General features: G+C 40.5%; 1 protein-coding gene across 3 annotated transcripts in view; it reads right to left on the bottom strand.

The window, feature by feature from the left end:
- LOC134345709 (echinoderm microtubule-associated protein-like 5) overlaps window positions 1-27,541 on the bottom strand; it is a 188,807-nt gene that overhangs the window by 57,416 nt on the left and 103,850 nt on the right. For all 3 annotated transcript variants that reach the window (XR_010017752.1, XM_063046827.1, XM_063046813.1), the window contains exons 15-23: window positions 23,087-23,192; window positions 20,947-21,040; window positions 18,293-18,393; window positions 16,132-16,334; window positions 15,115-15,226; window positions 10,243-10,370; window positions 2,815-2,956; window positions 1,258-1,410; window positions 195-326 (exon numbers count right to left, since the gene is read on the bottom strand). Coding sequence is in view for 2 of the 3 variants with exons in the window: in XM_063046827.1 (XP_062902897.1) it covers window positions 195-326; window positions 1,258-1,410; window positions 2,815-2,956; window positions 10,243-10,370; window positions 15,115-15,226; window positions 16,132-16,334; window positions 18,293-18,393; window positions 20,947-21,040; window positions 23,087-23,192 (1,171 nt within the window). In the remaining variant the exon portion in view is untranslated. The remainder of the gene's footprint in view (window positions 1-194; window positions 327-1,257; window positions 1,411-2,814; window positions 2,957-10,242; window positions 10,371-15,114; window positions 15,227-16,131; window positions 16,335-18,292; window positions 18,394-20,946; window positions 21,041-23,086; window positions 23,193-27,541) is intronic.

Below are 27,541 nucleotides of genomic sequence, written 5' to 3'. Positions count from 1 at the left end.
TTAAGAATAAAGGGTCATAATTTCCTCAGAGCAGCTCTTGGCCTATCATTTCACAGGAACCATAACCAAAATCACATATTGTTTCAACAGAATGATGCACAGGTCGATTATGAACATCTAAGCAAAATCTTCTGCAAAAATCATACCCATTTATATTTTTCTTTGAAACGTGAAAGTAAAAGACATAGAAATACCTCTTCTATCCCAGTCCAAATGTGTTATATAGCTGGAAGCTCCTCTGCAAATTCCAACTCGTTTGCTATTCATTATATTGTAGATGTCTACAAAGTTATCATGGGATGCTACAGCTAAGTACTTCCCATGACCTGAAATGTTTAAATTACATGTTATTACTTTTTGGAAGCAACAAAGAAGAAGCCATTAAATTTTGCAAATTACAAGATGTTTGGCAGAAACCAGTAATTGGCTCACTGGTTCCTACCCTCTTCTTTGAAGTTTTACATAAAGCATTACAAGGAACTTTATTCTGTGCATTATTACATTTCATATACATTTTTTAAAAAAGAAGTGATTTGTAAATACGCAGGAGATTATTTGCAAGGGTGGTCCATTCCTGTTTTCCCCTGTGAAGGTGGTATTACATTGATTTTTTTGAACCACTAATATTTGCTGGGTGGGAATTCCAGGATTCTGACCTTACGAAAAGATGCTGGTACCTTCATGATTCAACGTGGGGTGTCACCTTGAATGCATCTACAGCCCTTGTTCTAGATAATAGGCTTGGGAGGTACAATCTAACTTGCAGATGATTAAATACAAAAATGTGGCATGCATGAGGTTTCAAGGGAAATGGGATTAGTGCAAGAAAGTGGAAGGGGATCAAGCATGATCTTACTGGATGGCGGAGGTAGTGAGTGCTTGAACAGTTCACTGTGCTGTGCTCTTCTAATCCTATAACCAGATTATATATATGGCCTCTTGCCAGTAAATGAACAAACTGAATAAAGAAAATGATGCAATATTTTGTTCACCAGTAAACCAAACACTACCCCCTTCATCTGTACTACTTCTTAAAAACAATGAACCTTCTTAAATACTGACAGTAGCATTTCTAATGCTTTTGAAGTAAATGAATACATCAGAAAAAAACATTTTCAATATGTGGATACTTTGGAATATGTTTTTCCAGAAGATAATAAAATCTGGGAATTTCTTTATTAGATTTAATCTCGTATTGACCAAGACCAATCCTTTCAAAACAAAGAGAAAACTGATTATTTGACTCAGCATGGATACCTGGTGAAAATCTAATATCAGAAATGTGCTCTTTTCTGTGGTGGAATGAAACAAGATCTTCAAGAGTATCTGGATTCACAATCAGAAAACTTCCATCATTCAGACCAACAGCGAGAGATTTCCCATCGGGAGAGAAGCAACAACACCTGCCACCTAGAATGAAGACAGCAAAGACTCTGCCCTTAATATTAGACTGCACATTGATACTATATGCAACTAATAACTTTTTACAATTCATTTTGAAATGGATACTCTTTGGAATTAGAGAAAGAAATAACAAAAATTTAAAACATTTATGTAAATTATTCCAGACACAGAATATATTTCAGATTTGTTTGCAGTCTGCCTCTTTCATGTCTATAATATCGTAAAGTTTACTAAAGCAAAAAAAAATCACAAGGCTAAAGAAGCAACATAATATCATAAACTCTGCATTCAAAGATTAAGCCCCCCCACCCCCAAATGTGTTACTTCACAGATTGCATTCATTTCTCACTGCGGAAAGCCACTGTTGCTTTCAATTACTTACATTACTTTGTTGCTCTGCTGGCCAGGGATTTTGCAAAAGGTACAAGTACTCATCTCTAAATTTATTCTTTTATTTCCATCTCAAGATTACAATTAGTTTTATTATGGTGAATTTGTAATTTTGCTTGAAACTGTCACGGGCAAAACTTACAGAAGGCTCCACATCAGTGTGGTAAATTTAGCCTTCTCAATGATTTGCAGCAGTCTTCCAAATTTGCAGTTAGTTTCACTAGATTTCTCATGTACAAAAAAAAACAACACTGCAAACATAAGCTGGGTGAAATTCAGTATCAGTGTTTGGAACTGCTCTTTCGACATGCCATGCAAAGAAAGCATCAGTCTTTCTGTACACTGAGAGTTCCTGACTCTCATGTGCCCTTACAATGTTTCCATCATCCAAAGAAGTTTCAAAGACAGACAGGAACCTGTCTAGAGCACAAATGTAACGTCACAAGGGGTAACCAAACAAAAGATGGAAGAATTCTTAAGCAATTCTTTTTCCACAGATGCAGCCTGGCAAGCTGAGTATTTCCAGTATATTCTGTATTATTTTCTAGTGAACGGTGGGTACATCATAAACCTTTTATAAATAAAGACAGCAAAATTCAGTTGCCAAAAACCTCAGATTACAAGTGACAAATAACAACATGGCTTACGTAGGAATTGTATTTATATTCACAGATAGTTTGTGGGTGCTGCTGGCTACATGTGTGTTTACTGCCCATCCCTATTAGCTTGCAAGAGCTATGAAAAAATGAGAGAGAAGCCAACATTTTGGTTATCTCCAATGGATGCCTATGACTCAGAACAAGAACCTTCTTGGAAACACCGTGCACTTTCAACAAGTTTGGATTTATGTCATGTCTATAAAATATTTCTCCTCTAAATCTTGTGTTTTACTTATACTTTCAACAGGACTGTACGGTGGACTTTCTAAAGATTCAAATCAAGTGCTTCATTCAGTGGATGGCTAGCTGTAAGATGCAACCATCTGCTGAAAACTAACATTCATGAGTATTTTGAACTTACCTTTTCTTAGTTTACGCACAGCCAGCATACAGTGGCTAGGGGAGAGATCCCAAATTCTCAGAGTTTTATCGTCACTAACAGTAGCACAAAGAGGTAAATGGGGATGAACAGCCAATCCCCATACTTCACCCTCCATGTGACCCTGTCAAACAAATGTTAAAGTTTATTGATCATGCTGATTTTCAAAGGATGCATGAAAAAACAACCAACCATGAAGTTAAGGGCCAACAAATAAATATGATTTCATTAATATAATTTCACAATATTGATTATAGTAATAAACAAAATTAGTTCCTTCAGCAACTTAATAAGTGATTTTTACACCTTAGGTTCTTTGAAATACCAAACTAAAATTACATTCAGCACTCTATATCTTCGGTATTATTATCTTCGTTAAAGTCATAATTAAAGTCTCCCACCATCCCAGGACATGCCCTCTTTGTGTTACCACCATCAAGGAGCCTGAAGACTGACACTGCATTTTAAAAAGTTTCTTCCCCTCTGCCATCAGATTTCTGAATGGTCCATGAAGCAATGAACAATAACTCATTTTTGCTCTATTTATTTATTTTGTAAAATAGTAATCTTTACGTCTCGCACTGACTGCACTACTGCCCCAAAACAACAAATTCCACGACAGTGTCAGCAGTAATAAATCTGGTTCCAAACTGCACTTGATGCTACCACAGTCTGGAAGTTAAGTCTAGCTGTGGTTGACCTGGTCATCTGTACAAAGCCACTCTTAGTGGTAGTTACTGAAAACTCCACCAAGTGATGTTGAAGTCTGTTTGCTATTTACCTTTTTGACTTATACCTTTAAGAATACTTTTTTTTAAACTCCAGAAGAAATAAGCAGTGGTCATATCCTTCCAGATATTAAAAAAAATAACATTAATGCAGAATTAGCCATTCTTTATCCTTAGGAAATTATGGTTAGTGCATTCAATATCTCCCTCTTCCTCCCTTCTCTCTCATGTTAGAGTGTGCACTCTTTCAGACTGGGTGTGTTTTTCCACTTTCCCCTCCATGACCAGTCCAGTGTTTTTTGAACACTAGTTTCCAGAACTAGTGCATTTTCACTGCTGATGGACAATCATTTTGCTCTACATTTACCTTTTCCTGCAGGAAAATGTAAAGTACTCGGGTGACTCAAATTTAGTAAAATATACCCCCCTTTATTTCCACTTGACATAACCCCTTTACTTCAGAACTGCTAGTTAAAAAACAGCTTTACTTTTGGATTTCTTTCTACTTCTTTAATCTCTTTGGCAGTCTCAATATCCATTTCATTTCAGTATCCATTTCCCTATTTTTCTAATATTAATTCAATAACACTTACCATGTGGCTCATTACCCAAATGTAATTTTTATTCTATCCTTTACTACTGTAGAAACCTCTTGCCTATTCCTTTCACAATACAAAAGGAATGAGTAAATTCCCTGGTTAAATTAAAACAGTTTCCAACACTAGCCTGCAATCTTTCCAAATAATTAGTTAGTGATGGATGCCTTTATTCTGCTGAATGACTGGAGAGGGTATGGAGTATGGGAGATGGGACTTCATGTTATAACTGAACCAGATGCTGGGGATACTGCATTTGGATTATCACATGGAGTTCTGGTCACCATACTATATGGAGAATTGGATTAAGCAAAACAGAGCAAAGAGAAGATTCATGAGGATGTTGGTGGGACTGGAGGCCTTGACTTGCAAGGAGAAATTGACTAGACTGGGACCGTTACTCCTGAGTGAAGGAGGCTGAGGGGTGACCTTGTCGAGGTTTATAAAATCATGAGGGGCACAGCAAAGGTGGATGGTAACAGTCTGTTTCCCAGGACAGGAGAGTGTAAAATCAAAGGGTTTCATGTGACATTGGAAACATATGAAGGAGACCTGAAGCTTTCCATACAGAAGATGTTAGCTCTTTGAGTTTAATGAGTTGCCAGAGAAGGTTAATTATAATATTTAAAAGCCACTTGGACAGGTTCATAGATAGGAAAGGTTTTGAGGGATACGGGCCACATGCAGGCAAATGTCAACATGGACGAATTGGGTTGAAGATCCTGTTTCCATGATATATAACTGCATAATTTTTTTGGGTTAAGGACATTATCCTAAGGAATACCTGCAGCCATGCTCTTCAGGGATGCCATAAATCCCTGCAACGTCCGATGACCCTGTGCTGGATGTTGGAGAACTGGGAGAAACAGAGTCTCCCAGGGAACTACACCTGCGTGAAATGCGTCTGGCTGCAGCTCCTTGAAGACTGTGTTAGGGATCTGGAGCAGCAACTGGATGACCTTTGGCTTGTACGGGACAGCGAGGATATAATTGATCAAAGTTACAGAAAAATAGTCACCCCGAAGTTGCAAGAGGCAAGTGGCTGGGTGACCATCAGGGGAAATGGAAATAGGCAGTTAGAGCAGAGCAGCCCTGTGGCCATTCCCCTCAAAAACAAGTAGACTGCTTTGGATACTTTTGTGGGGGATGACATCCCGGGAGAATGCCACAGTGACTGGGTTACAGGCACTGACCATGGGTCCGTGGTGTAGAACGGAAACAGAGAGAAGAAGGGAGTGGTAGTGATAAGGGACTTGACAGTGAGGGAAACAGACAGGAGATTCTGTGGATGTGAACGAGACACCCGGATGGTATGTTGCCTCCCAGCTGCCAGGGTCAGGGATGCCTCAGATCACGTCCACAACATTTTGGAGAGGGAGGGGGAGCAGCCAGATGTCTTGGGACATATTGGTACCAATGACATAGGAAGGAAAAGCTATGAGGTCCTGAAAATAGAATCTAGAGAGCTAGCTAGAAAGCTGAGAAGCAGGACCGTTTGGGTAGTAATTTCTGGATCGCTGCCTGTGCCATGTGCCAGTGAGGGTAGAAGCAAGATGATTTGGCAGATAAATGTGTGGCTGAGAAGCTGGTGCAGGGTGCAGGGCTTCAGGTTCTTGGATCATTGGGATCTCTTCTGGTGGACGTATGACCTGTTCAAAAATGACGGGTTGCACCTGAACCCGAGGGGGACCAATATTCTTGCAGGCAGGTTTCTTAGAGTTGTTGGGGATAGTTTAAGCTAACTTGGCAGGGAGGTGGGAACCAGAGCGAAGGGACTCAGGAAAGGATGGATGGTAAAAAAAGTGAAGATCGCGTGCAGTCAGATTGTCAGAAAGGGCAGGCAGGTGATGGGACTTAGTTGCAACCAACATGCTGAATATCAAATCATTAGGGATGCAGAATCAGAAAGGATAGCACATTTGGATAGCAGTAACAGGATCAGCATGGATTTACGAAGGGGAAATCATGCTTGACTAATCTTCTGGAATTTTTTTGAGGATATAACTATGAAAATGGACAAGGGAGAGCCAGTGGATGTAGTGTACCTGGACTTTCAGAAAGCCTTTGATAAGGTTCCACATAGGAGATTAATGGGCAAGATTAGAGCACATGGTATTGGGGGTAGGGTACTGACATAGGTAGAAAATTGGTTGGCAGACAGGAAACAAAGAGTAGGGATTAACAGGTCCCTTTCAGAATGGCAGGCAGTGACTAGTGGGGTACCTCAAGGCTTGGTGCTGGGACCACAGCTATTTACAATATACATTAATGATTTAGATGAAGGGATTAAAAGTAACATTAGCAAATTTGCAGATGATACAAAGCTGGGTGACAGTGTGAAATGTGAGGAGGATGTTATGAGAATGCAGGGTGACTTGCATGGGTTGGGTGAGTGGGCAGATGCATGGCAGATGCAGTTCAATGTGGATAAATGTAAGGTTATCCACTTTGGTGGCAAGAACAGGAAGGCAGATTTCTATCTGAATGGTGTCAAGTTAGGAAAAGGGGAAGTACAACGAGATCTAGGTGTCTTTGTTCATCAGTCACTGAAAGTAAGCATGCAGGTACAGCAGGCAGTTAAGAAAGCTAATGGCACGTTGGCCGTCATAACAAGGGGAATTGAGTATTGGAGCAAAGAGGTCTTTCTGCAGTTGTACAAAGCCCTGGTGAGACCACACCTGGAGTATTGTGTACAGTTTTGGTCTCCAAATTTGAGGAAGGACATTCTAGCTATTGAGGGAGTGCAGCGAAGGTTCACAAGGTTAATTCCCGGGATGGCGGGACTGTCATATGTTGAAAGATTGGAGCAACTGGGCTTGTATACACTGGAATTTAGAAGGATGAGAGGGGATCTGATTGAAACTTAAGATTGTTAAGGGATTGGACACGCTAGAGGCAGGAAACATGTTCCTGATGTTGGGGGAGTCCAGAACCAGAGGCCACAGCTTAAGAATAAGGGGTAGGCCATTTAGAACGGAGTTGAGGAAAAATTTTTTCACACAGAAAGTTGTGGTTCTGTGGAATGCTCTGCCTCAGAGGGCAGTGGAGGCCAATTCTCTGGATGCTTCCAAGAAAGAGTTAGATAGAGCTCTTAAAGATAGTGGAGTCAAGGGATATGGGGAGAAGGCAGGAAAAGGGTACTGATTGTGGATGATCAGCCATGATCACAGTAAATGGTGGTGCTGGCTCAAAGGGCTGAATGGCCTCCTCCTGCACCTATTGTCTGTTGTCAAATACGGTACTCAAGGTGTTGTAGCTAAATGCATGTAGTATAAGAAATAAGGTGGATGATCTTGTTGCAATATTACAGGTTGCCAGGTATGATGTTGCGCCCATCACTGAATCATGGCTGAAGGATGGTTGTAGTTGGGAGCTGAATGTCCAAGGTTACACATTGTATTGGAGGGATAGGAAGGTAGGCAGAGCTGGTGGTGTGACTCTACTGGTAAAGAATGGCATCAAATTGGTAGAAAAATATGACATAGGATCGGAGGATGTTGAATCCTTGTGGGTTGAGTTAAGAAACTGCAAGGGTAAAAGGACATTGATGGCAGTTATATACAGGCCTCCCAACAGTGGCTGGGAGGTGGCCCACAGATTACGACAGGAAACAGAAAACGCGTGTCAAAAGGGCAATGTTATGGTAGTCATAAGAGATTTTAACATGCAGGTCAATCAGGAAAATCAGGTTGGTAATGGATCGCAAGAGAAATACAATGTTGAAAATGCATGGTCATACACTTTGGTAGTAGAAATAAATGTGTGGACTATTTTCTAAATGGGGAGAAAATCCAGAAATCTGAGATGCAGAGAGACTCGGGAGTCCTTGTGCAGAACACCCTGAAGGTTAATTTGTAGGTTGAGTCGGTGGTGAGGAAGGCAGATGCCATTTCAAGACGTCTGGAATATAAGAGCAAGGATGTGATGCTGAGGCTTTATAAGGCACTGGTGAGGCCTTACCTTGAGTACCGTGAACAGTTTTGGGTCCCCCATCTTAGAAAAGATGTGCTGGCATGGAGAGGGTCCAGAAGAGGTTCACAAGGATGATTTCAGGAATGCAAGGGTTATCATACAAGGAACGTTGATGCCTCTGGGTCTGTACTAGCTGGAATTCAGAAGGATGAGGGGGGAATCTCATTGAAACCTTTCAAATGTTGAAAGGCCTAGACAGAGTAGATGTGGAAAGGATGTTTCCATGGTGGGAGTCTAGGACAAGAAAGCACAGCCTCAGGATAGAGGGGCGCCCTTTCAAACAGAGATGCGGAGAAATTTCTTTAACCAAAGGGTGGTGAATTTGTGTAATTTTTTGCCACATGCAGCTGTGGAGGCCAGGTCGTTGGGCATACTTAAAGCAGAGATTGACAGGTTCTTGATTGGACATGGCATCAAAGGTTACGGGGAGAACACCTAGAACTGGGTTTGAGGAGGAGATAGAAAAAAAGGATGATCGAATGGCAGAGCAGACTCAGTGGGCCAGATGGCCTAATTCTGCTCCTATGTCTTATGGTCTTAAGACGGTGAACCCCTGCAAGGTGTCAGGCCTTGATGGTGTACCTGGTAGAGCTCTGAAAACCTGTGCCAACCAATTGGTAGGAGTGTTCAAGGACATTCTCAGTCTCTCACTGCTGCATTTGGAGATTCCCAGCTGCTTCAGAGGGGTGACAATTATATCAGAACCCAGGAAGAGCAGGGTGAGCTGCCTCAATAACTATCACCCAGTAGCACTCACATCTACTGTGATGAAATGCTTTGAGAGGTTGGTCATGGTCGGAATCAACTCCTGCCTAAGCAAGGACCTAGATCAGATGCAATTTGCTTATCACCACACTAGGTCTACAGTGGATACAATCTCACTGGGTATCCACTCAGCCTTGTATCAACTGGACAATAATAATACTTACACTGGGCTGTTGCTTATTGATTACAGCTCAGTGTTCAACACAATCATAACCTTAGTTCAAATCAACAAACTCCAAAACCTGGGCCTTTGTACCTCCCTTTGTAACTGGACCCTTGACCTACTCACCGGGAGACCACAGTCTGTGCAGGTTGGAAATAACATCTCCTCCTCACTGACAATCAACACTGGTGCACCTCAAGGAAATGAGCTTAGCTCACTGCTCTACTCTCTCTACACCTACGACTGTGTGGCTAGACACAACTCAAATGCCATCTGTAAACTTGCTGATGACACATCTATCACTGGCAGGATTTCAGACGGTGACGAGGATGCGTACAGGAGTGAGACAGATCAGCTGGTTGAATGGTGTTGCAACAACAACCCTGTACTCAATGTCAGTAAGACCAAGGAACTGACTGTGGATTTTATTAAGGGGAAGTTGAGGGATCACACACCAGCAGTGGAAAAGTTGAGCAGTTTCAAGTTTTTGAGTGTCAACGTCTCTGAAGATCTATCTTGGGCTGAACATACTGATACAGTTACAAAAAATGCAAGGCAATGGCTATATTTCATGAGAAGTTTGAGGAGAATTGACATGTAAAAGCCACCTCAGCATTATTTCCCTCTCTCTTTGCACTACTTACTTAATTTATTTGTTTATATATACTTCTTTTTGTAATTTAGTTTTTATTGTCTATTGCATTGTACTGCTGCCACAAAACAACAATTTTCATGACATATACCAGTGATATTAAACCTGATTCTGATTCAGTTGAGACAATTGGCGTTGAACCATCTGCTTGAGAGATAGATACAACTCAGTACAGTGTTTCCCCTTGATTCACATCAACTCCAATAGCCTTTCTATAGAATACCCAGTACTCCAACAATAGCATGTTTCTGTGCTGTTTTATCCCGCTGAAAATGAACCTGGGTCTTACATTTGATTCTATTTATTTTCTTGTGAACATGTGATTCTACTTTTAGCTACTATCTGCCGATTCTCACACTGTTGTAAACTGTAGGCAGAGTTCCATTCCAAAATTGAGGTGGTCTTGAAAGCACAATTTATCCAATAAACTGAGGGAAGGCCATAAAGGGTTTCAGTTGATATACTTGAATAAAATAAATCTTTGGTCTTCTTAATAAAAAAAATTTAAATGAATTACTTAATAGTTTAGACTACCTGAACTAATAACGTTATGGGACCACTTTTCTCGATTTCTAATATTTCTCCATTCTTTGTGCCCACGAGAACATGACCATGGCCTAAGGTTACAGCACGAATAGAAGGGTTGTCTTCTATTAACAGACCTATAAAATATAAACAGTTATCAGTAATTCAAAGACATAATTTAACACTGACTTGATGAAAATAAAAGTATCAAGTATTTATTACATTCTAATCCTTATCAGCACTGAAATAAATTATGGACTGTATCAAGTACACACTTTGGAGATGGAATTCTTCTTATAACTTAACTCGAGATTTTTCATGTTGCAGTATTATAAAGCAATATTGGTTCATAATAACACAACTATAACTTTGGATTCGGAAGTGAAGTTGGGGTTATAGAGAATATGTTGTTCTACAAGAAAATGTGCCAAATTGAAAAGTACAGAATAAACACTAATGATTGTTTTTCTAATTAGTAAGAATACATTAATCCATAATATTCGATGTTAAATAAAGAACAAGATCAAAATGAATTTGTGTGGTTGTGGAAGAGTTAGACGTATTTAAAAAAAACTAATGTTGCTGCTGCAAAGAGTGAAAATAGAGGGGCAAAGTTGATGAAAGCACAAACCACCCGAGCAACAAGGGAAAGAGCAGAGTCAAGATAGGAAAGAACTAAAGGGCCAGTCTTGGAGATTAGGAGAGCAAAGTGTGTGGAATTAGATTAAAATGAGCAACAGCAGCATTTGTGGTGACAGATCTACAACTTCTCCATAGTATTTAAAAAACAGTGTTGGAATTGTGGATAATAAGTATTCACCTAGCATTTTCAATTATAAATGTTAATACAAGAATATTAGCTACACACCTGTGATAACAAGTGGTAATGCTTCAAGGCAAGTTTTACATTTTAGGCGAATTCTTCCAGTTCAAAAATAAGTTTGGCTACTGTTCACACTTTTGAAATCACTGCAACCTAAAAGGACACTGAACTTTCTTCTCTCAAACCAGAAACTGAGTGATTTCTTGCCTTCTCAATAAACCACAAACAGTGAAATGAATGCAGCAGTTGCAGAAATTTGAGGATGCTGTTAGCTCTGCATTTTTGTTAGTCCCGTTAAACAAGGGAAATTGAAATTTCACGATCCTGCAAGAAAATAATTTGATATTTTCTCCACCTCAAATGACATCAAATAAACCCCACAGAGAAATCCTTAGTTCAAGCATCAGTTGAGACGAGAATCAGATAGTAGACAGCCTACTCAGCAATACAATTAATCTTTTAAAAATGGCTGTTCAATCAATTAGCAATAATTAACATCATACTTTAAACAAAATGTGCTGCAAAGATATTTTGTTTTTCCCAGTTTCATACATCGAATTGTAATGTCTACACATGCAGTACCTATAAAACATATTCACCGCCCCCCCCCAGAAGTTTTCATGTTTTATTGTTTTACAACATTGAATTGCAGTGGATTTAATTTGGTTTTTTTGACACTGATCAACAGAAAAAGGCTCTTTCATGTCAAAGAGAAAACAGATCTTTACAAAGTGGTCTAAATTAATTACAAATATAAAACACAAAATAATTGATTGCATAAGTATTCATCTCACTTTAATATGACATCAAATCATCACTGGTGAAACCAATTGGATTTAGAGGTCACATAATTAGTTAAGTTCTGAAATGTCCAGTTCACTGCTGCTGCTACTGCGCAATCGAGAATCTCTGGAGGGAAGGCCCCAAAATCCTCGGCTTTGCCTGCTGCTTGCGGCCGGGGCTGGGGTTGAAGCGCTTGGGAGAGATGGTGCTCGGTGTCGGAGGGCTGGTCGGAGGCTTGAAGTTTTCAGATGACTCAGAGTTGGACTGTGGTCGGGCATGGCAGGGAGAGTTTTCTTCCTTCTCCTGTCTGCGTGAGATGTGGGACTTTTGAGAGACTTTGAACTTTTTTTTTTACCATGCCCATGGCCTGTTCTTTATCAAGTTATGGTATTGCTTGCACTGTTGTAACTATATGTTATAATTATGTGGTTTTTGTCAGTTTTTCAGTCTTGGTCTGTCCTGTGATGGATGTAAGAACATTTCCAAGTCACTGAATATCCCTGGGAGTACAGTTAAGTCAATCAAGAAGGGAAAGAATATGGCACAGCAGTAAATCTGCCTAGAACAAGCCATCCTAAAAAACTGAGTGACTGTGCAAGAAGGGGACTAGTGATGGAGGCCACCAAGAGACCTATGACAACTCTGGAGGAGTTACAAGCTTCAGTGGCTGAGATGGGAGAGACTGTGCATACAACAACTGTTGCCCAGGTACTTCACCAGTTGCAGTTTTATGGGAGAGTGGCCCAGAGAAAGCCACTGTTGAAAAAAACTCTCATGAAATCTCAGCTAGAGTTTTCCTGAAGGTATGTGGGAGACTCTGAAGTCAGTTGGAAGAAGGTTCTGTGGTCTGATGAAACCAAAACTGAGCTTTTTGGTCATTAGACCAAATGCTATGTTTGGCATAAGCCAAACACCGCACACAATCAAAAACACACCATCCCTACCGTGAAGCATGGTGGTGGCTGCATCATGCTGTGGGGATGCTTCACTGCAGCAGGACCTGGAAGTCTTGTGAAGGTAGAGGGTAAAATGAATGCAGCAAAATACAGGGAAATCCTGGAAGAAAACCTGATGCTGTCTGCAAGAGAACTGCGACTTGGGAGAAGATTTATTTTCCAATAAGACGATGACCAAGCAAAATAAAGCCAAAGCTCCACAGGAACGGCTTAAAAACAAAGCTAATCTCCTGGAGTGGCCATGTCAGAGTCCAGACCTCAAGCCAATTGAGAATTTGTGGCTGGACTTGAAAAGGTCTGTTCACTCACAATCCCCATGTAATCTGGACCCAGCACCGATCCCAGTGGCACTCCACAGGCTTCCAGTCAGAGGCAACCATTTGACTACCACTCTTGATCTTCTCCCACAAAGCCCATGCCTAATCCAATATCTCTTGAAAACCAAGGTTCCTTACACTTGTTATTTTTACCTTATATTCTGACAGGCACATACAAGTTTTGTACTCTTAGAATTTCACTTTTGAAGACCTCCCACTTACCAAGTACATTTTTGCCAGAAAACAGCCTATCCCAATCCACACTTCCCAAATTATTTCTAATACATCAAAATTGGACTTTCTCCAAGTCTGAATTTCAACCTGCAGACCAGGCCCATCTTTTTGCATATTTACTTTGAAACTAATGGCATAGTGATCATGAGATACAAAGTGTTCCCCTACACAAACTGCCCAGCTCTTAACAGCAGATCAAGTATCACACAGTCTCTCACTGGGATTTCTACGTATTGATGAAGGAAACTTTCCTGAGCACATTTGAGAAATTCTTTCTCATCTAGTCCTTTTACAGTATGGGATTTCCAATCAACATGTGGAAAGTTAAAATCACCTACTACAACAACCTTATGTTTCTTGTGAACAGTCTGCATCTCTGCAAATTTGTTCCTCTAAATCCCTAGAACTGTTGTGCGGTCTGCTGTATTAATTGTAACCACTAATTGTCTATTAATTGTAAAATATCTTCAATAATAACAATTATAACAGATCTATCTTCGTGTTTCCTACCTACTGAATGGACACTTTCTTTCCTTTTCTGAGCCCCCTAGGTCACTGTTTTATAAATATATACACACTTAGAGTCTAGCATGAAAAGCTGGGAACTGGGTTGACTGAGCTGAATGCATTGATTATATATATCCCTCTCCCTCAATGCATTCAACTAAGTCAACCCAGTTCCCAGCTTTTCATACTGGACTCTAAGTATAGTGAGTTCTGAACCCTTAATTACACCCACTCAAATACTAATCATTGCTCCAGGCCATCCCACCCTGATCTGCATTTCTCCCTCTCTAGATGCTGTGCTCTGCAACAGCTTTTCGGCTTCATGGTGGCTTTCACAGCAGCTTTCACCAATATCCTCACCAATGCGATACCGCGGTAAATACTGTCCTACAATGAAAGAGACACATCCAGCTTTTCTGTGCAGGTATGGATAATCAACACTGTGAATCCCAATTAAAAAAACACAAACACGAGGAAATCTGCAGATACTGGAAATTCAAGCAGCACACACACAAAATGCTGGTGGAACGCAGCAGGCCAGGCAGCATCTATAGGAAGAAGCACAGTTGACGTTTTGCATCTTGACCCGAAACGTCGACTGTGCCTCTTCCTATAGATGCTGCCTGGCCTGCTGCGTTCCACCAGCATTTTGTGTGTGTTGCTTAAAAAAAAAGTCATCTTTCATCATTCATAGAAGATGTATTCCTTAACAACATTCCCAACCAAAACCACATCTGGAGGCTTCACTTTTACATATATTATCCTGAGCTTGCATTCCTCTCCGCAAGTATTGACCAAATTTTCAGCTTTCTGCTCATTTATTCCTGTTGTAAGGTAACCAAAATCACACACTCTCGAATGGGGTTGATGCCTTTCTGCATTACAATAATCTCGAAGGCTCGAGCTAACACATCATACAGGTTATACGTCACATCTAAAATCCATGTTCTCACTCCATGCACATACAATTCCAGATACCATAAGGTGGTTTCAATGGGCAGTCTGCCATTAAATAGAAAAAGATCCAAGGTTAACTTGTAACATTTATTTTTCCCAATCTCATCACTTTACATTTGTAATCAAATTTAATTTTAATAATCTATACAATGCAATTTAAGTTCTTTTGCATTGTGTCAGCCTGTTTTGGAACTGCTCTCCCTACACTAGTGTCACTAAGATATATTGATAGTTTTAATTTTAAGGAGAGATTAATGCCATTTTAAAAACAGTCTCTTTAATATACTATATTGAATAAAGGTACCTTTAGAGCCAGGGGCGAGTGCAGAACGTTTGACGCAGTACGTTTTCAGATATCTGTCAAAAGTATCATCCCAGAGAACGACGACACCATCTTTTCCACCAGTGACAAAGCCCTAAAGAAGAAAACACAAACTGGCGTAAAGAAATAAAAACACTTTGGTTAATCCAAAACTATGCTAAAGAGAGCTAATGCCTTCCACAGTACTTTACTATCAGTATAGAGGTTCCCCCTTCAATAATGAACTGGAAGGTTAGGGGTTAAAATTACAGCCCTCCCATTGAAGGCCAAAGTTCCTGCACTGACCTGAGTTAACACTCATCTCCCTCAGGCCGGGAATGTGGAAGGTAGACAGTAATGAAAAATACTGACTCCATCTAGGGGAGAATTGCTTCAGCAGAGCTAGCTAATAGCATTGTGAGCATCTTGGATTAAATGCTCTTTTCAAAAGGTGGAAGAGGACAGAAAGAATTCCCAAGTTTGTACCTAGACACCAGTATTGGACAGAATGGCACTGGGGAATGGTGGAAGAAAGAGGCAAGCGTCAGAGCCACACCAAGTTTTCAGAGAGTTGAAGGGTGCAGTACAGAGGTAAATTGAAGGGATTTGAACAGTATTCACATTTGAAGCACAGTGCTGGCAAGAGAAAGAAGGCATAATTGTAAGTTACTGAGTGAAGATGTGCTGTGGGTCAGTGTGTGCAGAGTATTGAAATGAGAATTAAACTGAAAATTATAGACCAAGTCAGAATTAAAGTGTTTAAAGTGAAATCAGATATATCTTTCACATGGTGATATTACTCAATTACGACTAGCAGATTGATAAAGATAAATGATTATGTGCAAAGTTTCAACAGGAAGAGGTTTTAGTTCAGGAACACGTACATCAAATCCTACATTATACAAGATGGATCCATTGATTAAAATATCTGCTAAAACCAGACAATTCTCATTAAAGTATACTTTAAAAGTCCTGTTTAAATCATTTATACTCTTGTTACCTGAGGCTTTTATCTCTTACTTTTTCCAGTGCTTGCATGCTGAATACTGGTCCATCATGGGCTTTTACTCGTTTAATAATGAACATATCTTTCCATATACAGACATCACCAGCAGAAGTACCAGAGAAAACCATTTCATCTGTCCAACCGTATACCACACACATTATGGTTTCAGTTTTCTGTAGACTTCCAAAGCAGCCTTTTCTTCCTGTCAGTCCACCTCCTTAGGATAAATTAATAAATAGCATTAAATCTTTTAAGCAGCTGCACTGTAACTGATCCTGATACACAATCAAAACAACTAACAAGGATACTTGCAGGCTTGAACGTCTTTTGTGGGGCGCTACCTTACAAGTTCTAAGGAATGTGAGCAGACACCATACACCAACAGAGAGTGATCCTTTAAAAGAAAACTTTCTGTAGACAAGCTGAAACCATAAATTCTAATTGAAAGCCCTTCAAGTTGATAGAAAGATAATGTAGATAGATAGATAAATACTTTATTGATCCCAAAGGAATTACAGTGTACAGTAGCATTGCAAGTGCACAGATATACAAATATTAGAAAAGAAGTATGAAAGAATAAAAAAAAAGTTACCTCAAACGTTCTGACAGGAGGGTTCATCACTTCCCCGGCTCCAGGTTGACTCATTATAGAGCCTAATGGCCGAGGGTAAGAATGACCTCATACTGTATAGCGCTTATTGGAGCAGCGCAGTTTTCTTAGTCTATTACTGAGAGTGCTCCTCGGTTCAGCCAAGGTGGCATACAGAAGGTGAGAAACATTGTCCAGAACTGCCAGGATTTTCCGTAGGGTCCCTTGTTCTACCACAGCCTCCAGTGTGTCCAGTTTGACTTTCTAATCAGTTTCTAAACAGAGTCAGCTTTTCTAATCCGTTTACTGAGCCTGTTGGCACCATCCCTGTTGATGCCATTGCCCCAGCATACCACCACATAGAAGATGGTACTGGTGACAGCAGACTGGTAGAATATGTGAAGGAGAGGCCTGCATACTCCAAAGGAGCTCAGTCTCCTCAGGAAGTCGAGGTGACTCTGGCCCTTCTGCACAGCCTCCATGTTAGACCTCCACTTAAGTCTGTCATCAAGGTGCACCTACAGGTACTTGTAGGTCTTCACCACATCCACATCCTCACCATCAATAGTAACAGGGAGCATTGCAGGCTTAGCCTCCCTAAAGTCCATCACCATCTCCTTTGTCTTACTGATGTTGACCTGCAGATGATTCAGCTTGCACCATTTGACAAAAGTCCTCCACCAGGGCTCTGTATTCATCCTCTTGTCCACCCTTTATACACCCAAATATTGCTGAGTCATCAGAAAATTTCTACAGATGGCATGACTCAGTGTTGTACCTGAAGTCCAAGATATATAGGGTAAACAGGAAGGGAGCCAATACAGTCCTCTGTGGGGGTCGCAGTACTGCTTAAAGCCATGTCTGACACACAGCTCTGAAGCTGCACGAACTGTGGTCTGCCATTCAGGTGGTCCTTTATCCAGGATACAATGGAAGTGCCAATGTGCATTGAATGGAGCTTTTCCCCAAGCACTGAGGGCTGTATGGTATTGAAGGCACTTGAGTAATCAAAAAACACGATCCTCACAATGATATCAAAACCAAATGGCGTTTCTAGCAGTGGATAACTAAGAATTACAGCAACCAGCAGTAATTCACCTTTCACATATAAAGTCACCACTAAATATGTATAGCATCTGACAAAATGTACTTCCAATATATTTACATAAATGAATTCTTCAATTATATGTCATGAAAAGCAAGTGCAGTTTGTGTCAGGCATTAATGAAAAGTATTAATCAATACATTACTTAATAACTGTAAAATATTCACAGAAAACTATTTTTTAATCACTTAGCCAAATTAGAACAAAATCTGAGTAGGATTTTTTAATATGAAGATGTAGTGTGTTTGGTAAATTTAATAAATATTCTATTTTGCTTGGATAACTTCTGTTTTAACTTAAGTACCCCTATAGTGTGAGCCAGAAAATACATCCCAACAAATGTAAGAATCATAAAATCGGGCATCCACTCCAGTGTTTAAGATTAATTGAAACTGTGTGATGAAGGAAAACAAAGAGCATACAAGAAAGCAACAGGAAAATAATATTAGAGGCGTAAAAATGGTAGTAACTACTGTCCTACCTGCTCGCTGCCAGAACTTGATGTGTTTTATTCCAGCTGTTACCAACTTGTCTGGTATATAGGGATTCAACTTGATAACAAAAATCTTCTCTGCACTTCCTCTAAAGAAAAAGTTTTGACTTTTACTTTTGTTTCCTTTTATAAGCTTGTCTTAGAAATTGATTAATATTTTCAATTTAAAATTTTGTATTACACAAGAAACAGGACATGAGAAATGCAAGTCGGTCATTCAGCTCCTCCTGCCTGATCCATTGTTCAATAAAATTATGGCCGATATTTTATCTCAGTGTCATTTTCTTCTCCTAGTCTGTGATTGCCTATATATCCAAAAATTATTGCTTAAGTATTCATTGATTGAGTAGTGACTTCCAAATATCATTATCCCCAGATGAAGAAATCTCAGTCCTGTAGGGCCAAGTTCTTAGTTTGATTTTAGGTCCCTCACTTAAGGGAAACATCATCTTTTCAAGCAGGGCTAGGATAGTGTATATTTCAGTGAAATCACCTTTCATATCTTTTTTCTAAACTCAAAGGGTTATGGGTCCATCTGCTTAATCTTTCCTCCTGGGGCAAACTAGTCATCCCAGAAAGCAATCTGATGAACTTTCCATCCACTCTTACTATTGCAATTACATCATTTCTTAGGATAGGGATTATATCTAAACATAATATTCCAGGTGCTGTTTTACCAGATTATAAATAACTGGAGTCGAACTTCTTTGATCTTGTCCTGAAATCCTTTGCAATAAAGATCAATAAACACTTTGCAACACACTAACAAAATGCTGGAGGAACTCAACAGATCAGGCAGCATCTATAGAAAAAAGCAAAAAGTCGACGATCCGGGCCAAGACCATTCTTCAGGACTCTGGTCAAAGGTCAACAAACTATTTGCCTTCCTAGCTGTTTGCTAGTCTTTCATGTTCACTGACTTGTGAACAACGATACAAAATTGTTCTGAATACTAACACTTTGCAACCTCTCACTATTATTAAATTTTTCCATGATATTGTATATAATTTGTGGGCATCAGGGAGACACTATTAATATGCGGGAGACTCCCGGAAGTTCCGGGAGAGGTGGGATGTCTGGGTCTCTGTCTGGAGTCTTTCACAGCAGTGGTGGCCGGGTCTAGTGCAAGATACGATCCACTGATAAGACAATTTAAACACTGGCCCAGATCGGAGATGAGAGCTGATTTCACTTGCTCTCCGCGATCTTCACTCCTCTCTCCAGGGCACTGGAGCCTTTTGGTGTTCCGTTGTTTGGTCAATTTAAACGCTGGTCCAGATGGACTGAAAAGACAGGATGATGGTCATCTCCATGGCACTAAGAAGACTGCCCTAGCTGCTGTGTTCTGTGCCGCTAATATGATGAACTGATAAATGAGGCTTTGGGCCTACTGTGGGATGCTCCAGGGTTCGGATCTGAGGACTCAGTTTTGGTTTGGAATGCTGTTGTTCGGTTCAACTGTTTGCATGATTTGCTTTTATTTTCTTTCTCTTGCACATTGAGGGTTGGTCTTTTATTTTTATCCTTTTTTTCCTTTAATTGGGTTCTTTTGGATTTCTTGCTTTGTGGCTAGCTGTGTGCAAGCAAATCTCAAGATTGTTTAATTTATACGTTCTTTGATATTAAATGTACTTGAATCTTGATTTCAGATTTAACTAAATCACTTCCACTTTATTAAGAAAATTTAACATATTATGATCATTTAACTCTAAAGCCCTTTCACTACCAGATTATTGGTCATTGTCATTGAACAAAAAATATACTGAACTTCCTGATCTATTACACACACTGTGAAGTCATCCTCCACACAATTAAAGCTCATTAATCTACTCAATGACTGGCAAACCTAAAATCTCTCGCAATTCTTGTACTTACCATTGCAACATGCTCCTCTAATGCTCTGCCAGAGATTCCTGTTATCATCATCCACTCTGCACCCTTACCTTGACCTTCTCTTTTAATTTAGTAAACTTCCCCTCATCAGAATCTGCATCCGCAGTGCTTCGTTTAAAGACTTACTTATGGCCCTATTTATTGAATTCATTTGGGCAAAAATCCAAACCCGATTCAACTCATGCTGCCCTCAAGAACAGCTTCTGGCACTGATACCAGTACCCTGTAAAAAAAAAACCTACTTCCTCACAAGTGTAATTTTCACAGTGACAGAGTATGCTGTATCCATATTGCACCCGTATATATGTATGTCACATCTGTAGGAGAACACCTGTATGATCAACTACAACATGAACCTCCATTTATTCCTTTTTGAAGCTTACTGGCAAATATGAAACAGCTACAGAGAGATTGTGAGAAAATACAGTTTGTGAGAAATTAACCCATCCATGAAAAGTAGTTAAACAATGAATGAAGAAACAAAAAAAAACTCAGAATTTTCAAGCAAATATTTGAATTGGAAGGAAGAATAATTAAACACTGTAAGACAGCATAATGTGATAAATCTTCATGTGCTATTTGATAAGATTTTACATGGTACGAGTTATATAAACAGAGATAATTACAAAATGAACTGCTAAAGCACAAATACAATTAAATTTATCTCCATGATTAACCTGAGGTTTAATCAGGTATGAGCCCAATAATTGCCTGAAGGAGATCCTGAATTAAATGATTTAAATTCCTACCTTACTGAAGAAAGTTTTTCTCCCTTCTTCCAATCCCAGAGAACTATTGTGTGATTTTCATCCAGCCCTACTGATGCCAGACGTTTTCCATCCGCTGCAATAAATACAATCCAGTTTTAAAACAAATCATCATGTAGTTTGCTGGATTCTACACCAGACATGATGTTTACACAAGTTAATTCCACAAAACCTAAAATTACTAGTTTATAACATTCTAAAAAACACAGATTTACCCAATCAATTTTGGATGCAGTGACTATTATTCTGTAGTAAAATACAGTCGCTTCCAGCTAATTAGGGCACACTGGGACCAGTCAATATTGACCAAATTGAACTTGTGCCCCAATTAACTGCAGTTTCATGGAAATAATTAAAAGGGTATTAAAAAAAAAGACAAACTGCTGTTTAACTGAGCCACAGATCACGTATTTAAATGAGATACAGAACAAATTAGATGATGACTAATAATACTACAGTACTATAAAACGTGTATTAACTCCTAATAGTTATCGACACAGGAATTAATCCAGTGTACACTGCTGTGTTCTTCTCACTGATGGTAAATGAATGAAATCAGTGCAGACATCAAGTGCAAATACCGACTGCCTTCAAACAATGCTATCAAATGATTGCATCCTCCAAATCTTCATTTTCATTGTAACGCTCAGGATGGTTGTTGATACTTTCAAATTCTTCATAGTTCCTAATTCGCTGAAGTAGTGAAATTGTTTCATGTTCACTCCTGGCCATTTTTGACATTTCCAAGCCTGAATGCTTGAAACCACAGTGAGCAAAGCAGTTCTGAATTGTCTTACTGCTTATTACTCGCCAACTGTCAGTGACAAAAATCACTACTTATTGAACACAAATACACACAAGTGATGCTATTTAAAAACTGTTCACCTTAGCACTGTGCAGTGCTTAACGGCCACACAAAGTGCACATGACTAACGCTAATTCGAAAATGTTCAGCAACAAGCTCTTGTCTCAATTAAGCGGCAAAATATCCCAATTAAATCAAGGGAATCCCAGCTATTTTCTTAATTTTTTTTGTTCTTTAAGAGTTGTTCCAAATAAGTGGCTTCCCAATTAACCGTAGAATGCAGAATGGTCTCTCCAAGTAGCACTGAAGAAACTGACTAGCTACAGCATAAACCCAATAAACTGTGTCGTGCCCTTCCTTGAGACTTGCTGGGACCCAGGTCTCATGCTCCCCTAAAACTCACTGGAGTGTGTGTCTCAAGCTCCCCTGACACTAGTCAGATTGTGTCTTGTGCTTCCCCCAAAATGCATAGGATTCCCTTAAAAAGCATATCTCTTGTAATGCCTAATAAAAAGTGAATTAAAAGTCTATTGGTGCACTAAATAGGAATAAAACTCAATTGTCTACCAGTCTGCCACCAAAGTCCTGATTATGCCATATTAATGGAGTTTTATAGCACTTAATTCAAGGTATGGCTGTGAGCTAGATCTTAGAAAATCCTTTTACGCTTAAAATTCACAAGAACATGAGGTTTGAATCTCATTTTCATGTTTCATCTGTATACTCTGGCACTCTATTGGTGTCAGTCTTCACTGAATTATTCAAACAGAGAAAATTATTCAAACAGCTTAAAGAAAAGGTGAATATTTTCTCGTTAAATGGTCAAGTTTTGAGAGCACCAGATGGTTCAGCAAGAAAATATTCTTTGTCTTACATAATAAGGTGCAGGAAGTTCAAAACAAGATACGTTAACTGGAATTTAAAAACGTAAACACGAGGAATTCTGCAGATGCTGGAACTTCAAGCAACACACATCAAAGTTGCTGGTGAATGCAGCAGGCCAGGCAGCATCTCTAGGAAGAGGTACAGTCGACGTTTCGGGCCGAGACCCTTCGTCAGGATCTCGGCCCGAAACGTCGACTGTACCTCTTCCTAGAGATGCTGCCTGGCCTGCTGCATTCACCAGCAACTTTGATGTGTGTTACATTAACTGGAATGATGCATTTCAGTTATACAGGGGTAGAAAAGGGAATTACTGTACATTTGATAAAAGGATAAAAGGAGTTAATCTGAACACATTAAATGGCTCTTGGCAATATGTTGAATCGAATTACCTTCCCTTTGAAGCACAGGTACAGCACCTTCTATTAGCCTTACCTGAAAAATCAACTGCACAAACCCCAAACTGGTGATGTCCCTTTAAAATTGACAGCGGTTTCAATACCTCCACATCCCAGATATGTATTGCAGAATCACGGCTCACCTAAGCAGACAAAAGAAATACTTTTACCATATAATTTTCAAATAAACAGTGCTTTTTACCGATAAATTTATAATTTTTAGGTAGTCTTGAAATCAACATTGCTTAGTTAACTAAATTGAGCATAGGGGTTGAACATTGTGCAAGTTATTAATTCAAAGCAAATACTGCAACAAAATCATGAAGTTAATCTTGATTTGAACAAAGTTAACAGTGAAAATTTCAAGTACAAAGGAACAACAGTGATGCCTTTCTCCCCTCTAGAACTCTGGCTGACAATCATACATTGGAAATAATCCAGGAATCTTAAACTTAGCTGCTTATTCAAACATAGTGTGTATCAGAATCATCTCCATGCCCTTCTAGGGCAATTCATGCAAAATGCTGGAGAAACCCAGCAGGTCACCGATGGGAAGGAATAAACAGTCAACATTTCAGGCCCAGACCACTCACTGAACTGGAAAAGAAGAGGCAAGAAGCTAGAATACAATGACCATAAGACGTAGGAACAGAACTGGGCCATTTGGCCCATCGAGTCCGCTCCGCCATTCAATCATGGCTGGTTAGTTTTAAGTTAAACTCAATTATGTTGTGATCACTGTCTCCTAAAGGTTGTTTTACCTTACGCTCTCTAATTGCCTCCAGTTCATTACATAACACTCAATCCAGTATAACTGATATCCTAGTACGCTCAATGACAAACTGCTCTAACAAGCCTTCTCAGAATCAGAATCAGGTTTATTATCACCGGCATGTGACGTGAAATCTGTTAACTTAGCAGCAGCAGTTCAGTGCAACACGAAATCTAGCAGAGACAGAAAAATAATAATAAATAAAACATAATAAATAAACAAGTAAATCAATTAAGTATATTGGATAGATTATTAAAATATGTGCAAAAACAGAAATACTGTATATTAAAGCAAGTGAGGTAGTGTCCAAAGCTTCAAAGTCCATTCAGAAATCGGATGACAGAGGGGAAGAAGCTGTTCCTGAATTGCTGAGTGTGTGCCCTCAGGCCTTGGTATCTCCTACCTGATGGTAAAATTGAGAAAAGGGCATGCCCTGGGTGCTGGAGGTCTTTAGTAATGGATGCTGCCTTTCTGAGACATCGCTCCCAAAAGATGTCCGGGGTACTTTGTAGGCTAGTGCCCAAGATGGAGCGGACTAGATTTACAACCTTTTGCAGCTTCTTTAGGTCCTGTGCAGTAGCCCCTCCATACCAGACAGTGATGCAGCCTGTCAGAATGCTCTCCACAGTACAACTATAGAAGTTTTTGAGTGTATTTGTTGACACGCCAAATCGCTTCAAATTCCTAACAAAATAGAGCCGCTGTCTTGCCTTCTTTATAACTACATCGATATGTTGGGACCAGGTTAGATCCTCAGAGATCTTGACACCCAGGAACTTGAAGCTGCTCACTCTCTCCACTTCTGATCCCTCTATGAGGATTGATATGTGTTCCCTCGTCTTACTCTTCCTGAAGTCCACAATCAGCTCTTTCGTCTTACTGACGTTGAGTACCAGGTTGTTGCTGTGGCACCATTCCATTAGTTGGCATATCTCTCTCCTGTATGCCCTCTCGTCACCACCTGAGATTCTACCAACAATGGTTGTATCGTCAGCAAATCTGTAGATGGTATTTGAGCTATGCTTAGCCACACAGTCACGTGTATACAGAGAGCAGAGCAGTGGGCTAAGCACACACCCCTGAGGTGCGCCAGTATTGATCGTCAGCGAGAAGAATATGTTATCACCAATCCGCACAGACTGTGGCCTTCCGGTTAGGAAGTCGAGGATCCAATTACAGAGAGAATTTAACAAACTCACTCTCTTGAGGTCCATTACAAACCCGATTTTCCCAATCTACTTGCATGTTAAAATCTCTCCTGACTATCATAACATTGTCCTTTTGACATGCCTTTTCTATTTCCCATTGTAGTCTGTAGTCCACATCCCAGCTACTGTTTGGAGGCTTAGGGACGTAGGGGAGGAGCTTAGGATGATGGCGCTGAACGACAACTCCTTCGCTTGCATCTTCCGAAACAGCTCTATTCCTATCTTTGATATCTCTTTTTTTACCCTTTCAAGGTTCTTTTGAAGACCCTGGCCTGGAGTTACATGCTGACTTCAGTTCTTTGCAGAAAAGTGACCTGCTCTCAGGGCCTCACGACCGGCCGCTTTTCGATATTCCAAGGAAGCAGCCTGGAAGACTGGTGCGCCTTCAGGCTGTCAGATTTTCGTGGCTCTGGAGACAGGCTGATCCAAGGCTGGTGCCGCCGACTGATATGTCGTGGGAGTACACGGAAGATCGGAAGCAGCGAACTTGCAGCTAGGTACGTGCCCAGAGAACTGAGTCCTTTGGGCACAGAGTTCGGAAAAAGTGACGCAGCAGACTTTTAACATCGTAAATCAGCGAGTGGTTGTTATGTCTCCCCCTCTTGCTGTGAAACGGGGACATCTCTTTTTCCCTTATTAGGGAGAGAGAGAGAGCCTGTGGTATGTCGAATTCCTGGGTGAACGAGTAGTCTTTGGGGTACTGCAAGTCTGTGTTTTTATTGATGCTTTGCTGCACGCTTCAGTGCTTGGTGGGGGGTGCCGATGCTTTTTTGCTGGTGCGGGGGGGGGGGTCACTGCTTTGCTGCAGATTATGCATGGGAGGGGGAGCTGGGGGGGCTTTGGGGTTCTAACATTTAACTGTCATTCATTCTTTGGGGCACTCCTCTGCTTTTGTGGATGTTTGCAAAGAAAAAGAATTTCAGGATGTATATTCTATACATTTTTCTGACTGTAAGTGTACCTTTTGAAACCTATATAACTGCCATGATAGTCCTTTTACTCTTGCAGTTTCTTAACTCAACTCACAAGGATTCAACATCTTCCGATCTTATGTCACATCTTTCTGATGATTTGATGCTATTCTTTACCAGTAGAGCCACACCACCCCCTCTGCCTACCTTCCCATCCCTCCGATACAATGTGTAACCTCAGACATTTAGCTCCCAACTACAACCATCCTTCAGCCACAATTCAGTGATGGCGACAACATCATACCTGACATCTGTAATAGAGCAACAAGATTATCCACCTTATTTCTTATACTCCGTGCATTGAGATATAACACTTTGAGTACTGTATTTGCTACCCTTTTTGATTCTGCATCCCTAATATACTGATACTTACCCTATGGGCTGCAATTTTGTCCTGCCATCTGCCTGCCCTTCCTGACAGTCAGACTGCATGCTATCTTTGCTTTTTTTTTTAAACCTTCTGTCTTTCCTGAGTCTCATCATTCTGGTTCCAATCCCCCTGCCAAATTAGCTTAAACTCTCCCCAACAGCTCTTACAAACCTGCCCGCCAGAATATTGGTTCCCTCTCGGGTTCAGGTGCAAACCATCCCTTTTGAACAGGTCATACCTCCCCCAGAAGAGATCCCAATGATCCAAGAATATGAAGCCCTGCCCCCCTGCACCAGCTTCTCAGCCACACGTTTATCTGCCAAATAATCCTGTTTCTACCCTCACTGGTGAGTGGCGCAGGTAGCAATCCAGAAATCGCTACCCTGGAGGTCTGCTTCTCAGCTTTCTACCTAGCTCTCTAAATTCTCTCTCAGGACTTCTTTGCTTTTCCTTCCTATGTCATTGGTACCAACATGGACATGATCCAAGACATCCCTGACCCTGGTACCTGCGATGCAACTTACCATCCGGGTGTCCTATTCATGTCCACATAATCTCCTGTCTCTTCCTCTGACTATTGAGTCCCCTATCACTACCATTCCCCACTTTCCCTCTGCACCACAGACCCATGTTCAGTGCCAGTAACCAGGTCTCCATTGCATTCACCTGGGAGGTCATCTCCCACAACAGCTCTCTACGCTAACTGCCTATTCACCTTCCCATTTCTTCTCCTGATAGTCACCCAGCTACCTGCCTCCTGCAATTTAGGGATGGCTACTTCCCTGTAACTTTGATTGATGATCTATCTCCTGTATAAGCTGAAGGTCGTCCAGCTGCTGCTCCAGATCCCTAACACGGTCTTCAAGGAGCTGCAGCTGGATGTGCTTCATGCAGATGTAGTTCCCTGGGAGACTCTGGGTCTCCCAGGACTCCAGTATCCAGCATGAAGAACACACAGTGGCCACTTAAACTACACTAAGTACCCCTGACACAGTAAGAAAAAGGTAAACTTAAAAAAAAGTGGGGAATGGCAAGCACAAGCTAGAAGGTGATAGGTAAAGCCGAGTGGGTGGGGTAAGTGAGAAGCTGGGAGGTGATAGGTGGAAAAGGTGAAGAGCTGAAGAAGAAGGAATCTGATAGGTGAGGCAAGTGGACCATAGGAGAAAGGGAA

This window comes from Mobula hypostoma, chromosome 1 (assembly GCF_963921235.1).
Source record: "Mobula hypostoma chromosome 1, sMobHyp1.1, whole genome shotgun sequence".
In the NCBI taxonomy this organism is placed as follows: domain Eukaryota; kingdom Metazoa; phylum Chordata; class Chondrichthyes; order Myliobatiformes; family Myliobatidae; genus Mobula; species Mobula hypostoma.
This window is presented reverse-complemented; position numbering and strand designations above follow the sequence as displayed.